The sequence below is a fragment of the Vicugna pacos genome, chromosome 32, assembly GCF_048564905.1.
Source record: "Vicugna pacos chromosome 32, VicPac4, whole genome shotgun sequence".
Taxonomy (NCBI): domain Eukaryota; kingdom Metazoa; phylum Chordata; class Mammalia; order Artiodactyla; family Camelidae; genus Vicugna; species Vicugna pacos.
This window is the reverse complement of record NC_133018.1, coordinates 2,206,302-2,223,306: the sequence shown is the minus strand read 5'-3', so window position 1 is coordinate 2,223,306 and position 17,005 is coordinate 2,206,302. Positions and strand designations below refer to the sequence as shown.

The 17,005-nt window shown below is 61.9% G+C and overlaps 2 protein-coding genes across 2 annotated transcripts; one reads left to right on the top strand and one right to left on the bottom strand.

The window, feature by feature from the left end:
* Positions 1–20: 20 nt before the first annotated feature.
* LZTR1 (leucine zipper like post translational regulator 1) lies at positions 21–13,012 on the top strand. Its single transcript, XM_006219077.4, has 21 exons — positions 21–336; positions 900–962; positions 2,949–3,005; positions 4,456–4,535; positions 4,938–5,046; positions 5,525–5,608; positions 6,367–6,424; positions 6,792–6,931; positions 7,412–7,613; positions 8,054–8,209; positions 8,567–8,677; positions 9,090–9,182; positions 9,296–9,391; positions 9,481–9,661; positions 9,862–10,031; positions 10,137–10,293; positions 10,918–11,044; positions 11,124–11,273; positions 11,796–11,901; positions 11,988–12,068; positions 12,266–13,012. The coding sequence occupies exons 1-21, from the start codon at positions 137–139 to the stop codon at positions 12,380–12,382; spliced, it is 2,538 nt and encodes an 845-aa protein (XP_006219139.1). The 5' UTR covers positions 21–136; the 3' UTR covers positions 12,383–13,012.
* Positions 13,013–14,382: 1,370 nt separating this feature from the next.
* Positions 14,383–16,706, bottom strand: THAP7 (THAP domain containing 7). The gene is made up of 5 exons (XM_015251910.3): positions 16,631–16,706; positions 16,380–16,459; positions 15,851–16,006; positions 15,263–15,403; positions 14,383–15,064 (listed from the first exon to the last, which is right to left on the bottom strand). Exons 2-5 carry the CDS (start codon positions 16,457–16,459, stop codon positions 14,500–14,502), a joined length of 942 nt encoding a protein of 313 aa, XP_015107396.1. The 5' UTR covers positions 16,631–16,706; the 3' UTR covers positions 14,383–14,499.
* Between the last annotated feature and the right edge of the window lie 299 nt (positions 16,707–17,005).

Genomic DNA, 17,005 nt, shown 5'->3' with positions numbered 1-17,005 from the left:
TCCCAGAGTGCGGCGCCGGCCGGAAGTGCGGCGCCGTCGGCACAGGGATCGCCGGGAAATGTAGTCCCGCGGGGGCGGCCCGGGGCGGTGGCCGCACGTCCCACGGACCCGGTGGCCCATCGGCCGCGGACCCGGCATGGCTGGGCCAGGTGGCGCAGGGGTCCCGATCGGGGCCGGGGCCCTGGCTGGCGGCGCGCGGTCCAAGGTGGCCCCGAGTGTGGACTTTGACCACAGCTGCTCGGACAGTGTTGAGTACCTGACGCTAAACTTCGGGCCCTTTGAGACAGTGCATCGTTGGCGGCGCCTCCCGCCCTGCGACGAGTTCGTGGGGGCCCGGTACGGCGGGGCGCGGGGGTCCTAGGGGCCCTGGGGAGGGGGTGTCGGAGGGAGTCCCAGGAGGGGCTCAGGGAGGAGGCCGGGCCGCGGTGTCCTGGGGCAGGACCTGGTAGTGTGTGTGTGTGTGTGTGTGTGTGTGTGTGTGTAGGGCCTGGTAATGTGTGTGTGTGTGTGTGTGTGTGTGTGTGTAGGACCTGGTAATGTGTGTGTGTGTGTGTGTGTGTTGGCGGCGAGGGCGGGGGAGGGAGGTCCAGGTCGATGTCCAGGGCAGGAGAGGGACTTCCGAGGGAATCCCGGAGTGGGGTGGCCCAGGACAGGGTATGAGAGTTAAGTTCTGTTTGTGGGTCGGGAGCTGGGGTCCCAGGTGCTCTGCAGTGCGATGGGAGTGTCAGGGGTCCCCATATGCAGTCCTTTGGGGATACTGGTGGAATTTAGGGGTCTCCATTGACCTTGGCATTTGAGAGGTGTTATCCGACCTGTGTGGCAGCCCCAGTGCCAGTCTCATTCCTTGGGTGCCCGCAGGAGTGTCCTGGCCTCACTGCCACCCACCCCTCTCTTTCCAGGCGTAGCAAGCACACAGTGGTGGCCTATAAAGATGCCATCTATGTATTTGGTGGAGACAACGGGTGAGTGTGTCTGGATCAGGGAGGGAGAAGCATGGTGGCCTCTGCAGCTCCTCTAGTGTCTTTCCAGATGTTAGCTAAGCGCTCAGCCTCGGTTTCCCAGTCTGAGGTTCCCTGCGCTCGGGGTTCTCAGCACCACATCCAGGAGGTAACACATACTCAGGATGCAGAAATGTCCCTCTCATTCTGAGTGAAAGGACACAGGATTGACAGAAGCACATCCACACCCGCCCTGGCTGCTGCCCCTCCCCTCTAGGCCTCATACACATGTTCATGTTGTAGTTGAGAAAGTATGGGGGATACTGATTTATCTATTTCCCACATTTTTCACTTTCATAAGGGTTTTCCCGTGTTGCTGTAAATTCCTGGCTAATCACTTATCCTGGCAACGACCCAACTTTCGGTGGGTGGGCACATCTCCATTCCATGAATGGTTCCCAGTTAAACTGGCTGGTTTTCTTTGGTGGGAGCCTGCTGGTTGTGGGTCTGAAGCTTGGTCTCCTGGACAGACAAGGCTCAGTTCAGGTTACATCTTTGTGGTTTTGGGCAGGCGGCTTAATGGCACCAACCGCACCCTTGTCTCCTCTGTAGAGAGGGATGGTCCCATGTTCTGCTTTTACAGGGTGTTCCTGAGGGTCAGTGAGTGCAGGCTGAGGGGCTCAGGACAGGAGGGTCCCTGACCCTGAGGATGTGGTGTTTGCACATCACGCATCCTTCCCTTGAGTCCTGCTGGGCCACACCTCTGCCTAGCTGTGTTCAGATGTACCATGCATCCTTCCGGTCAGGCCCTTGTGCTGGCTGTTCCCTATTTCCCACTTTTCCTGGCCCTCTAAATCTGTGAGTGAGGCTTTCCCCCAACACCTGGACCAACTGGACCAGCCAGCAGCCCTCCCCTTCCCTTCTGCACCTCTTAGTGGCTCCATTGGTCCCCAGAGCCCACAGATGTTGTTTATTACCTATCTCCTCAGCCAGGGCTAGACCTGTATCCCAGCACCTAGACAATTCACTAAATGTTCGCCACTCTAAGGGAACAAATGAAATCAAGAAGAGGCATCTGCCCACAGATGTTTACCGCAGCCTTAGCCAGAATCCCCCAAACCAGAAAAGTCCTGGTGTCCAGCACAGGGCAGGAGGTGGGAACATCCCCAGGACTGTTCTGCAGCAGGTGGACTTGATATGGCAGCTGTGTAGCAAGAAGCAGAAACATTGCTTCTACAATGTGACACTAAGAAACAGGATGACAATTTGTCTCATTCTAGTTGCAACTTTGTAAAGACCAACTGGGTACAGAGAGAGATGGCCTCCTGCAGCTTGGCAGGGGTGGGGTGACGTGGGGGTGGGAGATGGGTGCAAATGGGAGAAGGGAGGACTACGGTCATACCTCTGCTTCTCAGGTCCCGGGTGCCTGGCTGTGTGGCCTTGGGTGGGCTCTTTTATCACCCAGGCTATTTCTTGGAGGCGGAGACTGAGTGAGGCCCAGGTGCAGGGGTGCTGGGCTCCTGTTGGGTCCATGCCCTTCTTCTGTCTTACTGACAAGGGCTGGGTGGTAACACGCGGGTCTTGTGCAGTGATGTGATGGCTGGTGCATTTGCTTTCCACTTTATTGTGTCTTTAATGTAGTGAATTCGTTGGCTTTGCCATAAAGAGGTGGCAGGAAGAGAGAGAGAGGGGCAGGGGCCTCCCCTAACACATGGACACAGCCTCAGAGAAGGGGGGTCGGGGCACACCAGCGGGAATGTGGGTGGGGATTCTGGAGCCTGAGGTGAGGTATGAGGTGCCTAGGATCATGCTTGTGTCCTGATCCCAGGCCTGCTGATCCTGCCTACATGGCAGGCCCAGGTTCCCCACCAGCTGGGGAGCTTCCTCTGGGGTCACCTCTGTGGTCCGTTGGGCATCAGCTGGTTGCCTGGTCCTGGCTGAGTCCCCCAAACAGCTGCCCGCACCCCTGGGCTGCAGCGTCCATCTCCCGGGTCCCTGGCTGTTTTTCAGGAAGACAATGCTCAATGACCTTCTTCGGTTCGACGTGAAGGACTGCTCCTGGTGCAGGTGGGTGTCCCTGGCTCCAGCCCCTCCTTCTGCAGGCTCAGGGCACCAGGCTGCGGCCTGACTGCCAGCTGAGTCCTGCTCTGGGAAAGCCAGAGGGGCTTCAAGGAGGAGATGATCACATCCGGGGGCCGCCTCTCCTAGAGCTGCTCAGCAAGTCCTTCTCTTTCTTGGCTTTCTTTTCCAGTCCACAGCTGAGAGTGGTTAGCCTGAGTCCTGTTATATAAGGGGATCTGTTTGATCTGGTTGTGAGTCCTTAGCTTCTGCCTCAGGAGAGCCCATCAGTCACCAGGCCTGCCTCACCAGCCAGGGCAGCCACCAGCTGCTGGGGCCTTCCAGGATGGAGTCTGCTGCTGCAGGGGGCTGTCCAGAGGCTGGCAGTAGTGCCTCCCCTTCCCTCCCTGCCCCGGGGAGCCCACCTTCTGCCAGGAGACCCCACATGGGCAGTGGGCAGCCTGCCAGTCCTGGCCACCCTCCCCAGCTGTGCAGCCTTGAGTGAGACGCCTGCTCTCGCTGAGCGTGGTGGATTTGTGCCCATCTGGTCCAGCCCAGCTCCCATCTGGGAGTGGCTCACAGCTGAGGGGAGATAAGTATCCCAGGATCCAAAGATGTTGGGCTTCCTCCTGAGCTGTTTTGGCTGCCCTTGCACCGGGCTCTGCCGCAGCTCTGGGTGCAGCCCCCTGGGGTGGGGACTCACTGCCCCTCTGTGATGGAGAAGGGTGCCCAGGTCCAGGACCCGCAGCTACCGAGCCTGGCCCGCTGCCCAGCGTCTGCCCCGACACCCGGGGGGTGCTGGGGTTGCTGTGGACGTTTATATGTTTTTCTCACATGTGATTTTACAGTATGGCCAAGAGTTGCAGATTAGTTTAAAAATCACTCACACTCAAGACTTTATAACTCTTTGTTAAAAATTGCTTATGTCTGGTGGGGGTGGGGTATAGGTCAGTATTAGAGTGCATATCACGCATGAGGTCCTGGGTACCTCCAATCCCCAGTACCTCGTTTACAAGAATTGCTTAAGTATAAAAGTCTGAAAGGAGCAGCCCTGGGAAAGCAGTATAAATGGGTTTTTAATTCCATAAATAAAACATGTGGAGCCCTGAGCCGCAGAACATGGAGCAGCTGTGGGGATCGGACGTGGACGATTCCAGAGCAGCAGAGACCCACAGAAAGAGCAGATTCCAAAATACCTACCGCGTGATTCCATTAAAAATTACTGAGAGGGGTAAACATTGCATGGGAGAATGAGGGCCTTCAAGGTGTGGATGGTGGTTTCTGCGAGGGGATTATATATGTTGTGCTGGTTGGTTTTCTCTTTTTTTTCCATATTGGCAATTTTTAAAGGGTTTCTGTGATGAAACAGGTATTACCTTCACAATGCAAAAGTAAAAGGAAGTTTGTGGGTGGTGGGGGCTGCCCTGCTGACAACCACTGCCCCTTGTCCCCCCACCAGGGCGTTCACTACCGGGACACCTCCCGCCCCCCGCTACCACCACTCGGCCGTCGTCCACGGCAGCAGCATGTTCGTCTTTGGTGAGCTGTTCCCTCCCGGCCTGAAGCTGCGCTGCCCCCCCTTCCACCCTTCCAGCCTTGGTCACTTGCTGTGCTTGTGCTGTCTGCACCGTCAGCTTGTTCTGCCTGAGTCCTCTGAGCTCCTGTGCTGGGTCTCCCTGACCAGCCTGATCTCCCTGGGGTGGAGCTGCCTGTCTCTAGCTGTGCTGGGAGGCGGTTCCCCTCCCAACCAGGAGCAAGGAACAGGGTTCTGCCCATCTGTCCCCAGAGCCTCGTGCAGAGGCAAGCAGGCACGAGGTGCTCCCCTAGCTTGGGGGGGCCCCAGAGTACATTGTAACCGAGGCCCGATTCTGCCCCCACCTCCTGGGCTTTGAAGCCTGAATTGCTGCTTTTGGGTGTGACGGCTTCTCACTCTCTTTACAGGGGGCTACACAGGGGACATTTATTCCAATTCTAACTTGAAGAATAAAAATGATCTCTTTGAATACAAGTTTGCAACTGGCCAGTGGACAGAATGGAAAATTGAAGGACGGTGAGAGATTTTGCTGAGACCTCTGGGGTTATGCCAGCAGCCCCTCTGGGTCCTGGGCGGCAGTGGGCCTGACTCAGCCCCTGGAGAATTACAGATGGAGAGCCTGAGGCCCAGAGGAGAGAGTCCTGGGCGCACAGCACAGTGGCCAGAGCTGGGAGCTGGTGGCAACTCCCACCTGCTCCAGTCTGAGCCTTCCCCCAGCTCTCAGATCCCTCCTTTCCCAGAGTAGAAGGGACCAAAGTTCCTGTTGATGGGCGTGTCTCTGGCCTGCTTTGCCAGCACCCCTTGATACTGGGTGGGAGCTGGGAGGGGGCTCTGTGCCCTTCAACGTGGGAATCCTCGTCCAGCTGCCCTGGCCTCTGGTGCTGTCCCTTATTCCCAGCGGGCTGGCCAGGCTGTGGCCCCTGCCCAGGCCTCCTGGGACTGTGAGCTCAGGTGTGTGCTGGGGGCTCACCACTCACCCCTCCTCATGCTCCAGGCTGCCGGTCGCTAGGTCGGCCCATGGTGCCACAGTGTACAGTGACAAGCTGTGGATCTTTGCTGGCTACGATGGCAACGCCAGGTAGGTGGTGGCCTGCGAGTGCACTGAGGCACAGACTGGCCATCCTACCACAGGGAGTGGGGCTTGGGCCAGGGGTTTCTTGGGAGGGTGGCTGTGTGCACAGGGCTGGGGGAACAGGAAGATGGTACGGCCCCTGCCAACTGACCCCTGCAGAGGTCAGAAGTCCTGGCATCCCTGAGGCATCTCCCCAGGGCGAGCCTGGCTCACATCTGTGTAGCTGTCTGAGGACATGCTGGGCCCCATAGCTGGGTGTCATCGGAGCTGGGGACCCAGAGTGGCAGGGTCAGTGGGTGGTGACCCTGAGGGGCTGAGTGGGCGGGATGTGGCAGCAGCAGGGCTCAGAGCTGGCCCCACCCCATGGAGGGTGGCACAGAGTTCCTGCCCTTATAGGCCTTCTCCTTGCTGTGGGAAATTGGCTTTGCTTTTCTGGTTACAAAAATAGTGTGTGCTCATTCCCCGAAGCTCAGAGCATAGGAGGCCCCCATGCTGCAGTGCCAGAGGTGGTTTCTATGAAGTCCTCCCCTGGCCTGGAGTCAGCTGAGCGAGCGGTCCCCACTGCTGCTCCCCACGTCATGGTGAGGCCACTCATCCACGCAGGCGATGTGAGGACCTGGCTCAGGAGGACTCAATGCAGTCCCCCACCGAAGCCCCACCTCCGTGGAGTGTGGTCCTCCTGGAGCCATCCCTCCTGGCTGGGCCCAGGGCCACCCTGACCGCCAGCCTGTCTGTGGGGTCCTGACCTCTCTGTCCTCACACAGGTTGAACGACATGTGGACAATTGGCCTCCAGGACCGGGAGCTCACGTGTTGGGAGGAGGTGAGGGGCGCGGGGCTGTGGAGGCGAGGGGGGCAGTTTTATTCCCTTGTCAAAGCCCAGCCTCAGCCTTGGCCAGGCTCTCCCGCTGACCGCCCGGGATGACACGGGTGACCGATGCAGCTGGGGGACCACCCCTGCCTCTGAACTGAGCAGGGCGGCTTGCTGTTCGTGTCCTGCCTGCTGCCGTCTCCGGGCGAGCTGCCCCACTGCTGCCCCATCTGCCCTGTAGTGAGGACTTCGGCCCCAACTGGTCAAAACTGGGCCCATTCAGGTGGGGCCTTAAGCCACTTAGCAAAAAAGGGCCTGTGAACCCTCACTCACAAAGGTTTCAGGAGTGAGAGCAGCCTCCACACCTTCCCTCCCGCAGGTGGCCCAGAGTGGCGAGATCCCCCCCTCCTGCTGCAACTTCCCGGCCGCTGTGTGCCGGGACCGGATGTTCGTCTTCTCAGGGCAGAGCGGGGCCAAGATAACCAACAACCTCTTCCAGTTTGAGTTCAAGGACAAAACGTGAGTGCCCTGGTGGAGCTCCCTGGTCAGCACCCCGTGCCTATGCCAGGAGCTGGCCAGGCAGCCCCGGCAGAGAGGTCTGGGAGAGGCCCTCATGCAGCCTGGGCGAGAGCCCCGAAGGCCCCTCAGGGGCGGCTGCAGCCCAGCATCTGGGGGCCTGGGCAGCCCCCTTGGCCCCAGTGTGGAGACAGCCAAACACCCCTTCAGGCAATTGCCTCACCGGTCAGATGTCACCCTCCCACCCTGCCACTGATGCCTGCTCTGTGGCTGGGGGGGGCAGGGGCTCAGGCAAGACCCTATGGTGGGCTTTGTGGAGCCCGGCAGAGCTGGTGCCAGAGTGGAATGGGGCGAGGGGCACAGAGCACTTCCAGCCGGGCCCACAGGGCCGCGGAGAGGGCTTAGAGCCCAGGTGGAGGCTGCAGGCAACCAGGAGCCCCTACTCTGGTGCTGGTTCACACGCAGCGTCCACACGCATCACAGGTGGACACGCATCCCCACTGAACACCTGCTCCGGGGCTCCCCACCGCCCCCACAGCGGCGCTATGGGCATACCATGGTGGCCTTCGATCGCCACCTCTACGTGTTTGGTGGTGCGGCTGACAACACGCTCCCCAACGAGCTGCATTGCTACGATGTGGACTTCCAGACCTGGGAGGTCATCCAACCCAGTTCGGACAGTGAGGTGAGTGTATTGGGGCACATGTGGGTGGGTCCAGGGCCAGGGGTCCAGACCTGCCTGCTCCTCCCACCCTCAGGCTCCTTACAGCCTCTGGGGGCTCCCAGGGCTCCTGACAGCCAGCAGGAGCAAGGCCAGAATGCCCGGAACTGTCAGCCCTGGATACCTGCCCTGGCTGGACCCTGGCCCGGGGCCCCTCTGGCATGTTCCCACCTTGCCACCTGCAGGCTCATACTCCACTGCCCATCCCGTGTGCACCGAGCACGGGACATTCTCCCAGGAGGCACACCTTGACCTCGGCCCAGCTCCCATCTCGGCCGTGCTGAGAGCACCCTCGTTGTGTGACTCCTCCCCCCACACTGTCCCCATAGCACCAGTCCCCATCTTGGGCAGGAACAGCCTCCTGCCCTGCCCTTGCTGAGGAAGGCTGCGTGTCTCCCCACCAGGTCAGCGGGGCCGAGGTGCCAGAGCGAGCATCTACTTCTGAGGAGGCGCCTGCTCTGGGCTCCGAGGAGCGAGGCAGCTGCAAAAAGTCCCGGGATGTCTTTGGCCTGGACTTTGGCAGCACCATCACCAGGCAGCCCACCCCACCAGCCTCCGAGGTGAGGGTCGGCTCCCTCCTGAGCGCCCCTCACCCCCTGAAGCCAGTCTTCTGATGGGGAGGTGGAGGCCCAACGGTCACACAGCAAGTGAGGCCAGGCCAGGAGCCTGAGCCCTGCTGGCTGGGCCACACAAGTGTAGCTCGTGACACCCAATACCCACTGTCACCCTGTGGGTCCACAGGCCCCACCTCCCCCACCCCCACTGTTCTGCCTGAGGTCCTGCCTTCTGGCCCCTCCTTCCAGGCCCTTGGGCCACGTCCTTGCTCACAGCCTGGCCAGCGCCAGGCCTCACCAGCCCCATGGCTGGAGACCCTGCCCACCCATCCCAGCCTCCCAACTTGTCCCGGCTCTCCGCAGCTGCCCAGTGGGAGGCTCTTCCACGCGGCGGCTGTGATCTCCGACGCCATGTACATCTTCGGGGGCACCGTGGACAACAACATCCGCAGCGGGGAGATGTACAGGTTCCAGGTGGGCTCGCAGGCCGGCCGGGGTTGGGGCGGAGACAGCCGGGTTGGGGCGGGGCCGGCCTGGGGTGGGGCGGAGACAGTGGGGATGCAGACGGGACACGGGGACGGGACGGCCCGGGGTGGGGGCGGGGCTCGCAGCGGGCAGATGTACAGGTTGCAGGAGGGCTCACAGGCCAGCGTGGACAGCGGGGATGGCCCGGGGTGGGTGGCAGAACAGCCTCTCCCAGGGGGCTGGGCTGGGCTGTGGGCCTCTTGGCCCAGGGCAGTTTGAGGAACCCGAGTGCTGGGCGGGGGAGGGCGGGCTCCCAGCGCTCAGTGGAGGGGGCTGGGCTGGGCGGCCACTGGTGCTTGGAGGGCACCTGCTCGCGGAGGAGAGGGCAGAGCTGGGCCGACAGTGGGGCGTCTGCCTGCAGTTCTCCTGTTACCCTAAGTGCACGCTGCACGAAGACTATGGGAGGCTGTGGGAGAGCCGCCAGTTTTGTGACGTGGAGTTTGTGCTGGGTGAGGTAGGTGCCCTTCCTGTGCCCGGTTGGCTGCCCACCAGTCCCTGGAGTCCCCGGGCCCCTGCACCCAGGATGAGGGTCCTGTACCCTCCACCGAGGTGTCGCCCTCACTGCAGAAGGAGGAGTGCGTGCAGGGCCACGTGGCTATTGTCACTGCACGGAGCCGCTGGCTCCGCAGGAAGATTGTGCAGGCTCGGGAGCGGCTGACTCAGGTGACCGGCCTCCCTCTCCCCACCCTCTCCCCCTACCCAGGCAGTAGCTTCTGTGAAGTGTCCTCAAGCACCCCTTCCTCTCCCCACAGAAGCTGGAGGAAGAGGCAGGCAGGGAGGGTCCCGGTGCTGTGCCCAGGGAGGGCCCCGGTGTGGCCGTGGGTGGGGTCCGGCCGCCCCTGCTGCGCGTGGCCATCCGTGAGGCCGAGGCCCGGCCCTTCGAGGTGCTCATGCAGTTCCTCTACACGGACAAGATCAAGTACCCGCGGAAAGGTCGGCCTCAGGCGGTGGGGGGTGGAGGAGGGGCAGGTGGGACAGGACTGGGCACTGGTAGCCCTACCTGGCAGGGGGCAGCCTGGGTCTCAGGCTACCACCACCCGCATGTGGCCCAGCCACTGCCTTTTTGTGGGGGGAGCTGGGGCCTGTGCCCCACACCGGCTACGGCCCGGAGGCTCAGGGGCTCTTGGACGCAGGCCACGTGGAGGACGTGCTGCTCATCATGGATGTGTACAAGCTGGCGCTAAGCTTCCAGCTGTGCCGCCTGGAGCAGCTGTGCCGCCAGTACATCGAGGCCTCCGTGGACCTGCAGAACGTGCTGGTTGTGTGTGAGAGCGCCGCCCGGCTGCAGCTCGGCCAGCTCAAGGTGCGTGGCAGGGTCATGCCGCAGCCTGCCCCCTGCTGCTGCCTGGTCTGGGTGTCGGGGGTTGGGGCGAGGCCTGACCCCAAGCCTGCCGCCCATCTGTCCCAGGAGCACTGCCTGAACTTCGTGGTGAAGGAGTCGCACTTCAACCAGGTGATCATGATGAAAGAATTCGAGCGCCTGTCGTCCCCTCTGATCGTGGAGATCGTGCGGCGGAAGCAGCAGCCACCTCCCCGCAGCCCCTCGGACCAGCCTGTGGACATCGGTAGGGAGCCCACCGTGTCCCTAGAGCACTGGGCCGGGGGCGGTCAGCTTGAGGGGAGGCTCTTGTCAGGCACAAGGCACAGGGTATGACAGTAGGCAGCTCAGCGCAGACAGGCAGGTCAGAGCTGTGTGCAGCAGGCTAAGCACTGAGGGCTGCATCTCCTGGGTGTGCAGCGAGCGAGCAGCTTCTGTTCCAGGTGGGCCCACGTTGGGGGCTTCATGAGGGGTGAGCGCAGCCCTCATTGCTTGGCACCTCCCTGTCCTGTCTGCCCAGCCCAGGAAGGGACCGCACGGCTTCCTTCAGCCCCTGGCTTCCGGCCAAGCACACAGGGCATACTGGCCTCAAGCTCCAGCACAAGCATGGGGGAGGGCTCAGGGGGCTGACTCCCGGAATGGTCAGACTCTGGGATGAGGGGGTGCAGGACTGAGGCCGTGTTTGGGGCTGAGGGGAGAACGGGGCCTGGCAGTGCTTCAAGGGCCAGAGGGGAGGTTGGTTCAGGGGCAACTCGGGCAGATATACAAGAGGCGGTGGCCTGGGGTCCCAGGTCCTGAGTCAGAAGCCATCCTTTGGCTCAGGGACCTCTGGGGGCGGAGGCATCTGCTCAGAGTCCCTCCACACCCCCAGGCACGTCTCTGATCCAGGATATGAAGGCGTACCTGGAGGGCGCGGGAGCGGACTTCTGTGACATCACGCTACTGCTGGATGGGCACCCGCGGCCAGCCCACAAGGCCATCCTGGCCGCCCGCTCCAGGTGGGTGGCCTGTGGCTGGTGGGCTGGTGGGTGGGTGGGCCGGGCGTGGGTACCTTGCTGAGGGCCAGCCCATCTGCAGCTACTTTGAGGCCATGTTCCGGTCCTTCATGCCCGAGGATGGCCAGGTGAACATCTCCATCGGGGAGATGGTGCCCAGCAGGCAGGCCTTCGAGTCCATGCTGCGCTACATCTACTACGGCGAGGTCAACATGCCGCCTGAGGACTCGCTGCATCCTCACCTCCGGGGCTCCTGGGTCACTCCTGGGGTGGCTTTGGGACCTCCCCAAAGGCATCAATTTCTAGAGGATTCTCTGGTGCCCAGTCTCTCCTGGGTTCCCTGAAGCATTTAGCTGGCTGGTACTGAGGGGTCTGCAGCCAGGAGGGACAGAGGTGTTCAGAGGAAGGGGTCAGTCACTGCTCTGAGCGAATGATTCCTGGACACGTCACTTCTGTGGGGTCTGAAACTCTGGGCTCTGCAAATGTGTGTGAGGGTGCTTTCCTGGGGAGAGGATTCTGTGGTTTTCTTTGGACCTTGAATGGGGCCTTGGACCCCTGCGTGGTTCCAAGCCCGTGTAGAGAGCAGCCAGGGTCCTGCATGGATCCGAGCCCCAGCCGTCCTGGTGGTGATGGGGGGGCAGGACAAGGCAGCTATGGCTCAGGTTTTCTCTGTCCCAGAGGTGTGGTTCTCCTGGGGGATGAGGGCAGGTGTGGGGAGGGCTCCCCTGGTGGCAGCTCCTTAACCAGCCCCCAGCTACCTGTTCGCGGCCCCCTACTATTACGGCTTCTACAACAACCGACTGCAGGCCTACTGCAAGCAGAACCTGGAGATGAATGTCACGGTGCAGAACGTGCTGCAGGTAGCTCGCTTGGCGCCTGGGCTGCCTGCAGCTGTGCTGGCTCAGGGGTAGGGGTGGGGAGCAGCACTCAGGGCCTGCTGTTCCAGATCCTGGAGGCAGCAGACAAGACGCAGGCGCTGGACATGAAGCGGCACTGCCTACACATCATCGTGCACCAGTTCACGAAGGTCAGGCCCCGCCCTGTCCCCTGGCCCGCCCCTCGTCTTAGGGCCCGCCCCCCGTGGCTGTGGCCATGGCAGCAGGGGGCCCTGGGGATACCTAAGCAGAGCTGTCCCCCACTGGCCACGCCCCACCCTGTCCTGGGAGCCAGCCCACCCTGGCATGAACCTGGCTCCATCCTTCTGGCCCCGGTTGCCTCCTGCAGGTCTCCAAGCTGCCCACACTGCGCTCACTGAGCCAGCAGCTGCTGCTGGACATCATTGACTCCCTGGCCTCCCACATCTCCGACAAGCAGTGTGCAGAGCTCGGTGCCGACATATGAGGGCCCACATGATGCTGGCCTCACCCACCCTACCCACGCCACTGCGGAGACTGCTGGCGACATTCAGGCCTGTGGGTGCCCAGGGCCCCCACAGAGAGCTGAGGGGTACATGAGACAGGGAGCTGCAAATGTCCCACCTTACTGCTGAAGACACTGATCCCACAGGAAGCAGAGAGGGAAGGAGGCCCCCAGAATGGCACCCTCTCTGGGGTGGGGGTGGGGAGTCAGGGCTCAGCAAAGAGGACCCAGCAGGACGGATCCTGGCCAGGGCCCGGTGGGGGAGAGATGAGCCCAACAGGGAGCCGGCTTTGTGTCCCCCACCTGGTAGGGACCCAAGGGGATCTCCTGCCACCTGGAACTTGTGCATGGGCAACACTGATGGGCAGATGGAGTCTGACTGAAGATGAATTTTGGGGTGAAGGGCCCTGAGGTCAGCTCCCCACCCACGAAGTGTCACTCAGGACTGGGCTGGGTATCTGCAGGCGCTGCGGGGATCCCACCTGCCTGTGTGTGCATCAGGGCCTCAGGCTACACCAGGAAGACAGAAGAGATGCAACCCCAGTCCCCGCCTGTCCCTAAGTATTTATTGTCACAGGCTTGCCTCTATTAAAGCCACAGCAGTGCTACCTACACAGAGCTCACCGTGCAGTCCCCACTGGTGGGCTGTGGCCCTCTGTCCTCCCAGAGCCGAGGCCTGGCTGGGGGCCTGGGTGCTGGGATCAGCAGTCTTGCCTGGTTCTCTGTGCCTATAGCCCCTCGCCCCCGCCCCTACCCAGGGTGGCCCAGTTATGCAGGAGAAGGGCTGGTGGGAACAAAACAGGCTGGCATGGTGCTGTTTCACTCCCGGGGGGCTCTCCTGGCCCCTCTGTGGTGGCCCTGCTCGCACACTCCACTGTGGTCTCCTGTCTGGGCTAGGACTCTTGAGGACAAGCCGACTCCTTCCCTGAACTGTTCGGGCCTGGCTGCCACAAAGCCACTTTGGGAAAACATGAACTCTCTTCTCGGCCTCCAGTCGTGCCTGCACAACCGTGGCACCTGCCACTTCTCATGCCTTGCTAAGAGCCCTGGGGACCATGAGCAGGTAGACCCTTGGGCAAGGGAAGCACGCCTGCAGGCTGCCAGAAAGCGAGGAAAGGGTGGGGCAAGATGTGCCTCCACGGGCTTGCAGGCTTGGGGACCACCTGGACCCTCTGCTATCCGCATCTGCCTCCTATTGAGTGCCGTTTGACTCTCCCAGGCACAATGTGAATAAAAGTTGCACTCCAAGGGCTAAGCAAATTTCATGACACAGTGGAAACACTTCCAGAACTGGAAAGAAATCAGCTGTGCTCTTGGGGCCGAGGCCCTGTAGCAGGGAACAGGTGTGGCTAAGCTATAGATCACAGGTGCAGGGAGGCTGTCCACGTTCCAGCTGAAGTGAAGGAAAGTGAGGACACAGGTTGAGGCCAGGACTGCTGCCCATGTGCCTATTCCTCTGCTCCCCACACGTTCACCCCAGACCTCCAGGGACCAGGAAGGTCACTGTGGAACCTGCACTACCTGCCCAGCACAGCAGCCCCAGGTCAGTGATCAATGTTCTCAGCCGTTTTTTGGATGAGACAGGCCTGGTTGTGAGTAGGGGGCTGCCCAGCAGCTGGGGCTCTGACTTCCAGGTCTGACTGCTGGGCATACTCGGTCTGGGGACAGAAGCCTGTTATGTCCCTGAAAAGGACCTGAGTCTAGCCTGGGTTTTATGAGTGTTTTCCAAGAGGCCAGCAGGCTGAGGCCAGGCTGTTTTGGAACCCAGGAAAAGGTGTTCGGCCTTGCCCTCGACCTCTATGCACAGCACATGTCTCTCAGAGAACCCTCTGTGGCACAGAAGTGCCTGGGGAGTTGTGGCCAAGAGCTGGGCTTCCTGCTCTTCACAGCCAAACCTGGACTCCAAGGTCTGATTCCTCTAGGGGAAAGGGCTTAGAACCAGTGAGAAGGGTTCTAGTCCCCAATAGAGCCAGAGAGCAGGGTCTCTTTCTAGAATCCACTTTATTATGGCATCTAGCAGGTCCAGTGGACAAGCTCAGATCAGGTCCCTCTCCAGGTGGATTCTGATGCAGAAGGAGGCCAGAGCCCTGGCGGCCAGCTCAAACCATGCTGCTGCTCAGCTGCATGGCGAAGTCCTGCACATGGTCCTTCAGAGTCTGACGGGCATCTGCCTGCGCCCGCTTCTCCCGTGCCCGCTCCTGCTGCAGCTTGGTCAGCCGCAGCCGCAGCCGCTGCTCCCGCCGCTTGCAGGCCTGCAGCTGGCGCTGGGCCTTGTCCAGGGCATCCAGAGCGGCCTCAGCCCGTCGCTTCCAGAGCAAGGCGCTGCCCACCTGGTAGCTGTGCTCACTCTGGATGTAGGCTCCAGCAGGTGGCGGGAGGCGCAGCATGTAGGCCGAGGGGGAGACGGGCCGTGGCTCTAGAGGGGATGGCTGCCGCTCTGGCTCCCGCTCGGGTGAGGGCTGAGTGCTGCAACCTGCTTCGTCTGCCTGGGCGCCCAGGGGTCCTAGTAGGTCTGAGAAGGGGCTGCTGAGGCCAGGCTCCAGCCTCCCAGAGGGGGAGGCAGGCAAAGCCGCAGGGGCCGAGGCCTCTTCCACCGGGAAGCAGGTGACGTCAGCAGGGGGAGGCGGAGAAAATGGAGTTGTGGGCCCTCGGCCCTCCAAGCAGCTGAGGGAAGACAGACAGACTGACATGCTGGGCCAGCTTAGGGAGTACATGACCCCACTCCACCAGCCCAGCTGACCCCCACCTCTGAAGCCATTCTATGTGCTCAGAACCCTGTCCAGCAAGGCTGCTGGCAGACCCCTTAAAGCCCATCCCTCAGACCTGAGGTGGGGTGGGGCAGACCCCAGGCAAAGCACATACCGTTTCCTGCATCGCCGGAGCCGGTTGACATCCGGGGGACCAGAGGAGTAACTGTGCCCCTTGGTCTTGGTCGTTCGACGCAACTTGGAAAAAGACTCGAATATGGTGGGAACTGCTCCCTCCTTCAGCCTGTGATACCCACTGTGGGGGAAAGCAGTCTGTATGAGATGGGAAAAAGTGCTGCTGCCCCAGGTCCACCTGCAGGGGTTTGGAGCCAACAGGGTCCTGAACCCATCCCCATCTAGCTCAGTGGGAGCTGGGGAGGCACAGGGTTAACAGTGAGTCTGGGGAATACCAAGTTAAGAGATACACCAATCTCTTCTCTGCAGGACTCATCAAGAGTGAGTGTATGCAAAGGCTCCACCAGAGCCAAGACACATGATTTCATTTGTGCACCTGCAGGGTTCTGGGGAGCACCCACTAGCACAGTGATCCTGAGGGGTGGAGCCCACTCCCCTCCTCTGTCGTGAGTGGACACTGAAGCTCCGAGCTGGGGAGAACCAGGGCTCCCGCTCCAGGAACCTCTCTATAGCCGGCAGCTGCCCCAGTGCCCGCCCCTCTCCTCACAGCCGGCTGCATGAGGCTCACCTGATTCCCACCAGCTCAAAGCAGTTCTCCTCGAAGTGTTTGGAGCAGAAATAGATGTACTCGGAGGCCGGGTCCCATAAGCCCTGTCCGCTGGGGTCCAGCCTCTGGCAGTTGGCCAACCACAAGCCTCGCCTCGGGTTGTCCTTCTTCGGAAGTCTGCGGGGCCAGAAGCCCGTCAGCTTCGGGGTACCTGAGACCCCGGGCTCGCGCCGCCCAAGGTCCTGGACCGGAAGGGCCGGCAATGCTCATGCCTCCCCTAGAAGACGCGCGTACCCTGCACGCGCATAGATGCGGAAACTGAGGCCTCAAGAGCGAAAGGGACTTGCTTGGCGACATCGGACAGGTAGGAGTCGGGACAGCGGGCCCGGGACCAGCTGACCGCCCCCAGCAAGCACCCGTCAAGCACCGCAACCCTCCCACTCAGTCTCGCTCGGCGTCTAGGCGCCTGCGCAGTCGTAGAGCCTCGCGGCGGTCCGGACAGACGCATGCGCACGTGACCCTGGGAGCGCCGGCGCGCAAGCGCGCTGACCTGTGGAAAGAGATGCCGCGGTTGCGCGTCTCGCGCGTGTCCCGTGTGCAGCACCCGGCGGCGGAGCAGTGACGCGGCATCTGGGGAAGAGGCGGGAGCTCGGTCGCGGGCGGCTGTCCGGGCCCAAAGGGCCCTCGCGCCCCCCGCCAACACCCCGCTCCAGGCGGCCCCGGCCTAGCGGATCTCCTCCGGCCCAGTCTCGCCCGAGCCCCGTCCCAGCACGTTCTCCCGACTCTATAAGCGACACTCACGGCCTCGCCATTGCTGCACGGCCGAAATCTCGCGAGGTGTGACTCGCGCCGGAAGTCGGGACCATAGAGACACGGAAGCGAGCTGAGCTCGCCGAAGGGGCGGGGCGCGCCCCGGAAGGAACGAGTCAGCGCTGCGCGGCGGCTGGACGCTCTCTGGCCGCCCGGAACGTAAGCGCCTGCGTCGGAAACGCGCCTGGCTCTGTGAGGCGGAGGCCCAGCGAAGCCCGCAAGCGTAACTTCAGCAAGGGTAGGTGCGCCGACTGGGGCGGGTGGGGAAGTGCCGGGAGGCCGACTTTGGGGCAGCGGCTCCGGAGCGGGTCGGGGCCGCCCGGCCTCCTTTGCGCTCCCCCAGACAGCGTGCACGCGGTGCCAACC

Excerpts from the sequence above, each read along its gene's own strand:
- LZTR1 (XM_006219077.4), top strand. The coding sequence starts at position 137 with ATGGCTGGGCCAGGTGGCGCAGGGGTCCCGATCGGGGCCGGGGCCCTG. Across the intron at positions 7,614-8,053 it reads AACCCAGTTCGGACAGTGAG|GTCAGCGGGGCCGAGGTGCC; the intron begins GTGAGTGTATTG and ends TCTCCCCACCAG. Across the intron at positions 12,069-12,265 it reads TCGTGCACCAGTTCACGAAG|GTCTCCAAGCTGCCCACACT; the intron begins GTCAGGCCCCGC and ends TGCCTCCTGCAG.
- THAP7 (XM_015251910.3), bottom strand. The coding sequence starts at position 16,459 with ATGCCGCGTCACTGCTCCGCCGCCGGGTGCTGCACACGGGACACGCGC. Across the intron at positions 16,007-16,379 it reads CGCGGCATCTCTTTCCACAG|ACTTCCGAAGAAGGACAACC; the intron begins GTCAGCGCGCTT and ends CTGGCCCCGCAG. Across the intron at positions 15,065-15,262 it reads CTCCGGCGATGCAGGAAACG|CTGCTTGGAGGGCCGAGGGC; the intron begins GTATGTGCTTTG and ends GTCTTCCCTCAG.